At 36.7% G+C, this 12,188-nt stretch overlaps 2 protein-coding genes and 1 pseudogene across 2 annotated transcripts; 2 read left to right on the top strand and 1 right to left on the bottom strand.

Annotated features, from left to right (window-relative positions):
• LOC141826954 (uncharacterized) lies at positions 1-800 on the bottom strand. Its single transcript, XM_074714264.1, has 2 exons — positions 350-800; positions 1-165 (listed from the first exon to the last, which is right to left on the bottom strand). The coding sequence occupies exons 1-2, from the start codon at positions 746-748 to the stop codon at positions 1-3; spliced, it is 564 nt and encodes a 187-aa protein (XP_074570365.1). The 5' UTR covers positions 749-800.
• Positions 747-3,352, top strand: LOC141826955 (transcription factor RF2b-like; annotated as a pseudogene).
• A 6,819-nt stretch (positions 3,353-10,171) lies between these two features.
• Positions 10,172-12,135, top strand: LOC141826486 (protein trichome birefringence-like 28). Its single transcript, XM_074713737.1, has 5 exons — positions 10,172-10,717; positions 10,798-10,969; positions 11,047-11,246; positions 11,333-11,491; positions 11,567-12,135. The coding sequence occupies exons 1-5, from the start codon at positions 10,206-10,208 to the stop codon at positions 11,913-11,915; spliced, it is 1,392 nt and encodes a 463-aa protein (XP_074569838.1). The 5' UTR covers positions 10,172-10,205; the 3' UTR covers positions 11,916-12,135.
• The last annotated feature ends 53 nt before the right edge of the window (positions 12,136-12,188 follow it).

The following is a 12,188-nucleotide window of genomic DNA, read 5'->3' on the forward strand; positions in this document are numbered from 1 at the left end:
TTAAAAATTAAAATAAAATAAAATTCCTCCAAAGAAATGCAAAAGCATAACTAACAAGATCAAGGATGTCAAAGCATGGATTGAAATGCCAAGTCGATTCTTCTTCTTCTTCTTCTTCTTCTTCAAGGAAAGGATTCCTGCCATTGCTGCAACTAAACCCTGCATCTGAAACAAGATCTCAGAAGTCAAACTGAATCACTGTGTGGTTAGGGTTCTACGTATGCTGCTCTACACGGCCTTGATCAGTAGGTCGACCAAGAGATTTAGTAGACAAAACCCCATTTTGAGCAAAGATCAACCTGCTCTAAATCAAGCTGCTGAAATTGCTAAACAATGTCGAGCTGAGTACCTGCTGCTTTGCAATGGCCGAGGAAGATCCAGGTTTGGGAGCCGCTTTCTTCCGGGAAAACCATCTCGGTCGCCGGAAGATCCTCTTCGCCAACTGGAGCGGCTTCACCGAGGAGGCATTTGGCAGGGCCAGGACTCGGCGCGCAGGGCGCTGGTTCTGGGACTCGAGTTGGAGGAAGAAGCGGCGGCGGAGGCGGAGGAAGAAGGAGATCCTTTCGCCGCCGCTGCCCCAGTAGGGGAAAAGGTTTGATGCGCTGAGACACAGATCCAGGCCCTTGGATTTGGCGCGGACGGTGATGCTCCATCCCCGATCCTCATTGCGCGGCCGCGGCTCCTCCATCTCCGCCGTTTCGATGGCCCGAGTGCGGCGGTTTCCGTTCCAGGTTTCATTTTTCAACATGTTGCTATTTATAGATATATATTTCCAGGTTATCCTTAATTAAAAAATATATAAAAATACATAAATAGTAGCATGACGGCCATTTCCTCCCTCCGGTGATTCTTGCTCGCTCTCATTCTCCTTTCTCTTCCCTTCCCTGCGGCAAAAGGCGAGCAAGGGCGACGACTCGAGATGCAACGGAAGGCCGCCAGATCCGCTGCAGTCGCCCAAACCTAACCCCAATTTCTCTCCATCCTCGCCGCCGACCGGGCCACCCGCCCCCATGTCCCCTCGTCCCAGCCCCACCACCGGCGGGCCAGATCGGAGCTCGCATTCCGCATCCCGACCTCTTCTGCACGTTTATGGACTTCGAGCAGATAGAATGCAAGGTCGAGGAGAGCGGGGCCGTACTGGAGCTCCGGGGATAGGAAGATACGCAATGCTGCTGGATCGGTACCGGAAAGGCCCAAGCATCGGCATAGCGTCTCTATGGATGGGTCGCCGATGATGTCCGGGGAGGCCATAGAGGCGAAGGAAGCCATCGTGACCTCCGAGCAACTTCCGGAGCTTGCGGCCGCCGATCCCCAACGAGCCAAAAGGTACCTCGTTTTTGTTAGCAGAAAGTTGCCATCTTTGTCTTCGTGGGAGCTCGGTGCTTGAATCTAAATGTCAGTTTCTTCGATTTCTCATATCACATGCCAAAGTAGTTGCTGGTGATTGAGATTTCGCTGGTAATTCAGAATATCTAAGTTCGTTTTTGAGTAGAAAACATACTAATTATCCATGAAAAACACATGAATTTCCCTTTCAAACACATGAATTTTGGTGTAGTGATGCTCAATATCTGCAAACAAATCTTGTACTAGCAAACACCAAACGTCACTTGATACGAGACATAAGTAACCTTGACTAGGATTTTATTGGTAATTCTATGTATAAGTTCTTTTTCGAGTAGAAGATATATTCTAGCCAAACACATGAATTGAAAAACTATCCATTTTTTTTGGTGTAGTGATGCTCAATATCTAAGAAGCAAACAAATCTTGTACTAGCAAACACCAAAGCTCACTTCAGATACGAGACATAAGTATACCTTGCCGAGGATTTTATTGCTAATTCTATATGTCTAAGTTCTTTTTCAAGTTGAAGATATATTAGTTAGCCATGAAGCACATGAATTTCATCAAAACTATCCATTTTTCTAGGTATATGCATTCCTTAAACCCTATTTAGTTTTACTTCTCAAACACATGAATTTTTGGTGTAGTGATGCTCAATAGCTAAGAAGCAAACGAATCTTATGCTAGCAAACACAAAAGCTCACATCAGATACGAGACATAAGTATACCTTGACTAGGATTTTTTTGCTAATTCTATATGTCGAAGTTCTTTTTTGAGTAGAAGATATATTATTTAGCCATGAAGCACATGAATTTCATTAAAAACTATCCAATATTTTGAAGTATATGCATCTGACCAAAACATGCATAGGTTAGATTCAAACTTTGTCAATGATATGGTAGTCTTACATTTGGATTTGTTTGTCATTGTTTAAAACTTGATGCATGTAGAATTTTGGCTAATGGACAGTCTGCCGCTCGCTCGAAGGAAAGAAAGGCATATTTGTATAACAGAACTTGAGAAAAAGGTACAAACCTTTTCCGAAGCTACAACTCTCTTTGCACAGCTAGCATTGTTTCAGGTGTGTGATCTTATATTTTATGCTTTCGATAGTATGAGCTATCTGACCAACTAACTCTCCCAGAGTACCATAAGTTTTGGCTTTAACTTAGTTATCTCTGCTACAAACAACACTTGTTCGAAGGCAAATGACAGAAAAAAATCAACAATGAATACCTTATTCGATCATGGTTAATGGCTTGTGCATTTTCTCATATATTTAATTTTATTTCAAATCGCCACACAGTCTGCAATTCACTGAACAAAACCTGTGGACCAGGAAATGCTCTAATACTTGCATCTTGTAGCATAATGAACTTGTCTGCTGCATTGCTTCAAAAAGGCATCACTGATGAATCAGGTAGCATAAAATATGGTCTGTTCCATCCAATTCTTAATTCTTAGCAAAAATTGTGTATTATGGTAAAATGATTAAATAGACAAATCAGGCTTCTTCTAAGGTATATTTGGACTTTCTTGTATGTTTTTTTTTTTGAGTGTGTGTCATAAACTGAATTATAAATTGAAGTTCCATAAACTTATGGCTCTTTAACTAGAGTCAAGCTTTCTAGTAGATTTGGGTTCAGACAGTTGTATTCCAACCAACAGTTCGACCTTGTCAATTACTTATTTACTTCTGTTTAGTGAACTTTATTATTGGCTTGCTCCCAGTAAAGTAGAATTCCCTAGGTTTGTGCTTCTTCCTCGATGAAACAACATAGCATTTTAATGGACACCAGTTTCAGATCAGGCATTTTGGCTCCCATGTTTCTGGTGGTGCCAGATGATTTACTGTTTGTTTCTTTTGCAGCACTAAATGAAGTGCTGAAGCAGGAACTCAAACAACTCAAGTTTGCAACAGGAACTCGATCAAGTTTGCAACAGTCCCAACCTCTTGTCTTAACCAGCTACTTCCCCAATCACCAGACTCCTTTTCCAACATGATCCGGCAAGATCCTGGAGGATGGATGCAGGAATTGGACATCAGCAGCAGTTCCTTAGTGAAATTAGAGTGGTCCTCAATTTCTAGAAAATAGAAGCAAACAAGCTCTAGTTCGGCCTTCTTTAATCTAGTCATTGTGGTCCAATAATTGCTGGATACGTTGTGTAATGTTCTTTCTAGTAAAAATTGTTTCCCTTTTTCTAAGGAATGTTTTTTTTTTCCTTTTCTTTTTGGATTTGTAAGCCATGTTCCTAATTTGTAACAGCATTGCGCTTTGGTAATTCTATATGTTTATTTTGGCTATTTGCCTTCTTTTGTTATGCTAAGTGCATTTAAGAAATATCATTTTTTTAGTTTTTTATTTATTTAATTTTAGATTTTTACCTCCTGCAGGTGTGATGCAATGATAAAGTTTTAAACACCTAAATTATCAGAAATATCCTTTCTAATCAAGATTAATGTATTAATTTGTATGTATGTATGTGGATGAGGATGATCAATTTTATAAGTTATTTTATATATTTAATTTAAATGGAATAAAAAGAGGGGAAGGATATTTGAGAAAAGAATGCTAAGTCAATAAATTGACAAAGAGGTAGAGTAATTAGGTTTAATAAATTGGCTAAAACTAAAATTGAAATGGAAAGACAATATTCTTTAAAATTTGATTCATGAAATTAATATAACATATTTAATTAAAAAAATATTTATTATTATTATCAATAAAAAGCGAGTTTTCACAATACTTTATATTATTCGTGTAAAATTTATTTTATCATATTGCTCTATTATTCATCTAAGAATTAGAAGTAGGTTAGACTTTGATGCGAAAGGAATTGAACTAAGCACCAAAATAAAATGAACAAAAAACACACATTAAATTTTTTTTATGTCAAATTGTAAATTATAAAATATTTTTTTAAATAGGCTAACGTCCAGGACGGTCCTATTTTAGATCCGTCTATAGTCCTAAAGTACTCAAAGAAATAATTAAAATAATTCTAATAGGAATGAATAGTAGATTGACGTTTAAACGTGCATAACATTTCAAATTTATTTGATAGATTAATTAGAAAAAGATTGTCTACATAATAATAAAAATAATAATAATAATAATAATAATAATAATAATAATAATAATAATAATAATAATAATAATAATAATAATAATAATGATGATGATGATGTGATCCACTCCATGCCCTTTAGAACTACTTTACCGAGCTTTATGTCTTAAAAATAAAAAAATTATGGTGGCCTCAAACCACCAGTAGTTCTTGGGTCTGATGAGGCAATCTTTGCTTTGCATGCCAATTGTCCTTTAAAAAATTGTGATCAACCAACTTGTCAATTTTATTTTAATATCTTCAAGGACATTTTTTAAAATATCTCTCTTTCCTTTTGTGTTTATTAAAGAATAAAATAGACATTTTAATAGTAATAGAAATTTTATAAATTATATATCCTTGCTTTAAATCCAACCTATTGGTATAAAAAAATTAAAGGGTGGTCAAAATTAACTAAGAACACTTTATTTTTATTATTATTAAAATTGAAGGGCACAACATTAGTGTTGTTATAGTAGTTCTAGTCATAATTTCTATAAGAGTTATGGACATAATTGCTATAATAATAATTAATAAATAATATTTAATATAAAGTGTTTCATGTATAATAATTTTACTATGTTTTTTTGGATGAAAAAATAGAATGAAATATTCTTTTGATATTTTTTTACAATAATAATGAAAATAAGGGATATGATGGTGTTTTGATTTTTGTCTACAATTATATTCCAACATAAGATTATAAAAATTAAATTATGATTCTTTGCCAGCTTCAATTGGTTTAAGAAAGATGGAAAAGGCCCTTCTATTATTTATTAAAATATTGTTTTTATAAAATTTTGAATAAAAACTATTCCATCTAATGAAATTTTAATAATATTCACATTCCAAATTATTAAAAGAGCATTCACTTTTATCAAATTGTTTCCTTTTGTTAATTTAAAAATTTTAAGTGTAAATTATACTTATCCTTAACAATATTCTCTTATGACAAGGCTTTTTAGTATCATAGGAGAAATAATAATGGTGCCTATTTAATCATTATTAAAAAAAAGAAATCCCTTTAATTATTTCCATGTGATTTTAAGTTGCTCTCGAAAATTAATAAACTCGAGTTAAAAGTAGTTAAACAATCAATTTAACATTCATGATGAATTTAATCATGATCTCACATTAATAAAAAATCTTAAATTGCAAAAAAAAAAAAAATAAAACAAAATTTGAATTGAGAAGTCAAGATCACGTGTTGTAGGGAGAAATGACTACTCACTGACTTTTTGGATTGCTTCAACAGGAGAAAAAAGTGATTGCTCTCCTATCCAACTGAAAAAGAAAAAAAAAAAAATTTTCAAGAGAAGGAAGAAGTTGACGTGGTGATTGGATTAATGATAAGAGTTTATGATTTCCAGTTCATAATATTTTTTATCATACAGTAAATGAATGGAGTAATGTTCATGAATAAGATTTTCGACTAATTTATTTATTTTTATTTAATATACGTTCAATTTATTAATCTAATAAAATATAATTTTATTTATCCCAAGCAATTTAATACTGTCGATCCTACAGTAAAATACTAATAGATAGACCGTCAATAGACCGTCAGTTGAGAGAGCATAATCAGAGGCAATGAATTTAAATTTTCAAATAAATACATACATTTATATTATCAACTCAAGAACTAACCAAACAAATTTAAAATATAAAAATTTCAAACAAACAAATAAATTTGAATTGAAAGTCAAATCGATGAAACGATAACATCTAAACGAAGCTCCAGTTAAATTTAAAGTAAATTTAAAAAAACTTTTAAATAAACAAATAAATTTATATTATCAATTCAACAACTAACCAAAACTTTTAAATGAATAAATAAATTTATATTATCAATTTCAACAACAACTAAAAAGTTTAAAATATAAAAATTTTAAATAAATAAATAAATTTGAATTAAAAATTAGATAACATCTAAATAAATCAAGTTCAAATTAAATTTAAACTAAATTTAAGCTAAGAGTTAATTTGTCAAACTTAATTTGATTATCTTATTAAATAAATTTAAACATAATAAAATTTGATTTAGTTTAAGTCGTTTTACTATCTTAACTCCTTTTCTGTAGAAGGATTCGAACTCTTGTCCTCTTCTATAAATCTGTTACGTCGTAATCAACTCAGCTATGTCTCAAGAACTACTATCTTAACTCCAACTCACAAAAACGGAGATGGGTGTAGACCACCTCAAATGCTATTATTAGGCCCACAATTATTATATCGAATGAGTTACTAAAAATATTTTCCGGAGATATTTATTTTCCTGGAGAGGCAGATAAGATATCTAGGCACAGCGGCATTTTTATACCACCGAAAACAAAAAAAAAAAATTCTAAGGAATCAAAAAAATTGAAAAATTGGATCTATGTCCAACGGATCACACCCACGAAGAAAAAGTATTTTGTTTCGGTTCGACCCGTAGTCACATATGAAATAACTGATGGCATAAATTTAGCAACACTTTTTCCTCAAGATCTCTTGCGGGAAAAGGATAATGTCCAACTTAGAGTTGTCAATTATATCCTTTATGGAAATTGCAAGTCAATTCGAGGAAGAAGGGTCAGCTCTGTGATCCCATGACTCATTCGTGATTTCTGCAATCGATTAGAATTTTAAATTTTTATTAAATAATTAATTGTACATAGACCCAATAAAATAATTAATTAAATTAAAATTTTAAAATATTAAATAAATAATATGAAGCATCTCATGTGTAGACTAGAAACATCATAAAATATTAAATTTTTTCTCTCTTTGTCGGAGACAAAAGATAAGTTTTTTTATAGTCCTAGAATATTTAATTCGTAGCTCTCAGAGCTATGGATTAGATACATTTTCCATTTAACATCCTTTAAAAAATCAATATAAATAGTAAATCGTATTATATCACAAATTAATCTATTTATCCCAACACTACCATAAATCAAGAATCTACAATTAACCACAATAGAAAGACATTATTTATCTTAACACACTTCTTAAAAAAGAAGTCAGTCTAATTTAAATCATCATGCTCAACGATTAATTTAACAGATTACTATCGAAATATCAATTTTGAACGCGATTCCAATAAGAGAAATCTCTGTGCAATGATGCAATGGTAAAAATTATCCTCCTCTATAATAAAGAGGGATAACGTTGAAACCTTCTCTCTATTTTCTTCTTATATCATAGTTGACTCTGATTGATTTCTGCGGAGAATAATCATGCATCATAGGATTCACCTTTGATATCTAAGTCATCATAAAACCCCAAATAATATAAAACAGATAAATGATAAAATAAAACAAAGTAAAGTAGATGACAGAATGATGATAATGTACCAAGAGAGTCATCCTTTTTACTTTATATATAGAAAGAAATCCAATGGACACCCCATTAAAGGGTGTCGCTATAACCGTTTGTCATTTCAAGTTACGGTAACCACTATATCCCTTCACATGTTGAGAGATTGAGAGGTCGACGAATCCAGATGTCAGTCCAAATCGGTAACTCGAGAGGTCGAAAAGTCAACAACTCGAAAGGTCTGAAGTCAGATCAGCTCAATCCATTGGAGACTAATGGATATCTACATTGATCAAGTCCAAAAGCATGCCACATGACTTCTACGTTAATCGAGTCCTGTCATATGCCCCCGCTATCTCCCCTGTATCAAACACAAAACCTTGGTAGAAAATAACTTAAACTCCACTTGTTTGCAACCTCAAGAAGTCTATCAAATTATGAATTCATAATGCACACCAATCCTCTTTGGTAAACAGTTGAACTCATTCATTGAACACTCTTCTGTAAAAGGTGGAATTCGCCACCTTAGCAGCCGCACACGGTCGACCTCACAACCATTTATGAAGAGGTAAATCGAGAAACTGCAATTGGATAATAGTAATTATTATCCTGAAAGAAACAGGGCAATAATGGACTCCATAATTACTCTCACTAAATTTAAATCTTAATCTTATTCGGCACATGATCTTCATTCGTCTCCTTTTTTATTTTTTTTTCTTCACTGTGCATTTCGCTATCAGTGATTGGTATGTACCTCCCTATTCTACAGGTCTAGGTTTACTTGGGTGGAAAGAAATCTGAGAGCAAAAGAGAAGGATGAGAATGAGAGAAGAGTGGATAATAGAAAGGAAAAAAATAACTATCAAGCCTACTTAGTGACTTTGTCTCTATAAAAAATATATGACAAAAATTAAAAAGAACACGACTTTTATTGGAATCATCATTTTTATTCTCTAAATTAGTCTTTCGATATTCTTATAACTGTCAAATAATGTCAATTTTGAAAAAAATAAAATATGCATAATAACATCAAATTTGGTATAAATTTGGTAGGTGAGGTTCCCGTCACATCTAGTGGTCCAAAATTTTGGCCATTTCCAATTTCATCTTGCATACTGTAGACATGCAATTTGCCCACAGTATTCAAGTTGCCCACACTAACTTGATTTAAATACGACAAAATCCAGTACTTTCTGCAAAAAGAGCAAATGATTCATCAAAAATCTTTAATTTTACTAAATTAAAATTTTAATATCAAAATATTTTTTATCCACTTAATCAAAATTACTTAAACTTCAACAAAATTACTTTAAAATAAGTATAAAAAATACTAAATAATTATTATATAATTATAAAAACTACTTAATAGTTACTATAATAATATTATTGTATTAATGATTATATATTGTAATAACTAAAGAATAATATTATAATAGTTATAAAATAATTATTATATATTGTAGAAACTAATCATAATTATTATAATAATATTGAAAATAAAGAGTAGTAACTAATCGAAATGACTACAGTAGCATTGAAAATAAAAAGAGATATTTTAGAGATAAAATTTCTAATAGAGCTATTTTTTATTAAGAAAAAGATGCTTTTTGATAATTTATATAATTTGAAGTGTCCTTTTATATTTGCCCTCCTATTTTTTATCTAAAATACTCTTTTTCAATATTATTATAATAATTTTAATTAATATTGATATAATATAAAGTAATTTTATAAGTTTGGCTAAACTGTCAAATTGCTTTATGTTATAATAGTTTTAGTCAAAATTACTTAGTTTGACTAAATTAAACACTCTCATCTCTCTAATTTATCATCTATTAATTGTTGATATATTCTAGGCTAATCTTTATGGATCAAAATCATCTAATCCTTGTCTACTCTACTCTCGCTTTCGTCTAGTTCATACTAAAAAGCGATAATTAAAGATATACCCTTCAATCTAATGCTATAAGATCGCGTATGTCCCTAGAGCCATGGTGCCATGGTAGGACATCCAAGTTGTGACTCAGGCGGGTTCGATCCCCGCGTATTTGTAAGAATTTTCTTCCAAATGAAGATCCAATCAAAGAATGCTAGGCGTCTAGGTTGGCCGCTGCGTGCGCTTCCCGATTTATCCTGGTGGCCGATAGAAAACTTCCGTGAGACTTACTGGGATTATCATTTTTTTTTTATAAGATCACTAACTAAAATTACTTCATGGACCATCAATTCTCTATCCTCCATTAGGTAAACAACAGGGGAGAGACCTTGAGATGCTCCCTTTCCCTCCTCCTTTCCTTTCCCTTCATGGTAAATGAGGCCTAAATCAAAAGGCCCCCTGTAAAATTTGAATTTGCTTCCTTCACGGCCACTCAACATACTTATCAATTTCTTTCGGTGCCTCTTCTGCTTGCCCAGGTCTCTCCGCCTTCAGTCGCCGTCTTCTCCCCGTGCGATGGCTTCGCCTCGGCGGAGAGCGACGCTCTCCATCGCGCCCAAGGCCGTCACCGTGAAGCGCGCCCTCCTCACCGGCGGCCGCAAGAACGCCTCCCGCACCTTCTTCCTCTTCTCCGCCTTCTTCTTGCTCATCTTCTTCTACACCGACGAAATCAAGTCCCTGGCCGACTTCTCCTTCGCCACCGCCTCCAGATCAAAGTACCAGGAGGACCTCGTCGGCGAATCGAGAAGTACGCCGCCGGCGGGCATTTCTTCGGCGGTCGCCGACCCTGCGCCGGAGCGGACTCAGATTCCGCCGAAGGTGGAGGCCAGCAGGCGGCCGGCGGCGGCGGCGCAAGACGAGTGCGAACTCGCCGTGGGGCGGTGGGTGTTCGACGACGTCTCGCGCCCGATCTACAAGGAGCACGAGTGCAAGTACCTGACCGAGCAGGTGACCTGCATTCGGAACGGCCGCCGCGACGACAGCTACCAGAAATGGCGGTGGCAGCCCCGGGACTGTGACATGCCCAGGTAGGTATCGATCGACCTCTTCTTCGCCCTAAAAATTGCTCCTCCTTTGAGGGATCTCCCTACTGAAAAAAAAAGCACAGATTTGACGCGGCGGCGCTGCTGGAGAGGCTGCGGGGGAAGCGCCTCATGTTCGTCGGAGATTCTCTCAACAGGAACCAGTGGGAATCCATGGTGTGCCTCGTCCAATCCGCCATCCCTGAGGGCAAGAAGACTCTCGTCAAGAAAGGCTCGTTCAACGTTTTCCGAGCAGAGGTGAAGCTTCAGCTTTGCTATTTTGATCTGAAATCGAGAGATTAGTTGAATCCCCTGGTCTGGATCTTCGCTTTCAGGAGTATAATGCCACTGTGGAGTTCTACTGGGCTCCGTTCCTGGTGGAGTCCAACTCCGACGATCCTCAGATTCACAGCATCCAGGACCGGATCATCATGGCGGACTCCATCGCCAAACACGGGAAGCACTGGAAGGGGGTGGATTACTTGATCTTCAATACCTACATTTGGTGGATGAACACGGCGAAGATGAAGCTTCTGTGAGTAGCTTCCGATGAACTGGAGCGCCGTCGATGACTTTCCTTTTCCAGCTTCTGATCCATGAAATTTGGGAATTCTGCAACAGGCGAGGCTCGTTCAGGAGGGGATCGAGGGAGTACGATCTGGTCGACCGGCCGGTGGCCTACCGGCGAGTGATGGCGACGTGGGCGAGGTGGGTGCAGAGGAATCTGGATCCCAAGAAGACCATGGTGCTCTTCATGAGCTTGTCGCCGAATCATATGAGGTGGGGATTTCGTTCTTCTCCAAAATTGCTTCCTTTTAGGGATCGAGCGGTGGCTCTTAGGGGTTTCGATCGCAGGAGCAAGGATTGGGGGAACCCGAAGGGGGTCAAGTGCGCGATGGAGACGATGCCGATCGCGAACGCGTCGCAGACGGCGAAGCTGGCGACGGACTGGCGGCTGTTCCGGGCGGAGGAGGAGACGACGCGGGCGATGCGGTTCCCGGTGGCGTTCGTCAACATCACGAAGCTGTCGCAGTTCCGGAAGGACGCGCACACGTCGGTGCACACGCTCCGGCAGGGGAAGCTGCTGACGGCGGAGCAGCAGAGGGATCCGGCCACCTACGCCGACTGCATCCACTGGTGCCTGCCGGGCCTCCCGGACACCTGGAATGAGTTCGTGTACGCGCGGATCGTTTCCCGGCCATAGCGAGCCTGGGCCTTATAAATGGGCCGGGCCTCAACTGGCCCAGCTCGACCGATCCGCGATTTGTTTTACTCTTATTTGTTTTTTTAAATTTGAGATTAAATTCTTTAATTATCCTCTGGCAAGAACTGAGACTGGTAAAATGAATTGCCTGAATAGCAGAAAAAGAAATTCAGTAGGCGATTACGCAACAGAGTTCGTAAGGTTCTCACTCTCCGGCTTGCTTAGAACACGAGCAAAGTAAATTCGAAGGTTGTAAGCTTGAAACAAAGTGCA

Source organism: Curcuma longa, chromosome 4 (assembly GCF_044706935.1).
Source record: "Curcuma longa cultivar G26 ecotype Majalengka, Jawa Barat chromosome 4, ITB_CL_G26_1.1, whole genome shotgun sequence".
NCBI classification, from domain to species: domain Eukaryota; kingdom Viridiplantae; phylum Streptophyta; class Magnoliopsida; order Zingiberales; family Zingiberaceae; genus Curcuma; species Curcuma longa.

Coding starts and splice junctions, on each gene's coding strand:
- LOC141826954 (XM_074714264.1), bottom strand. CDS start 748: ATGTTGAAAAATGAAACCTGGAACGGAAACCGCCGCACTCGGGCCATC. Junction 166..349: donor CGGCCATTGCAAAGCAGCAG/GTACTCAGCTCG, acceptor ATCTTGTTTCAG/ATGCAGGGTTTAGTTGCAGC.
- LOC141826486 (XM_074713737.1), top strand. CDS start 10,206: ATGGCTTCGCCTCGGCGGAGAGCGACGCTCTCCATCGCGCCCAAGGCC. Junction 10,718..10,797: donor CGGGACTGTGACATGCCCAG/GTAGGTATCGAT, acceptor AAAAAAGCACAG/ATTTGACGCGGCGGCGCTGC. Junction 11,247..11,332: donor ACGGCGAAGATGAAGCTTCT/GTGAGTAGCTTC, acceptor ATTCTGCAACAG/GCGAGGCTCGTTCAGGAGGG.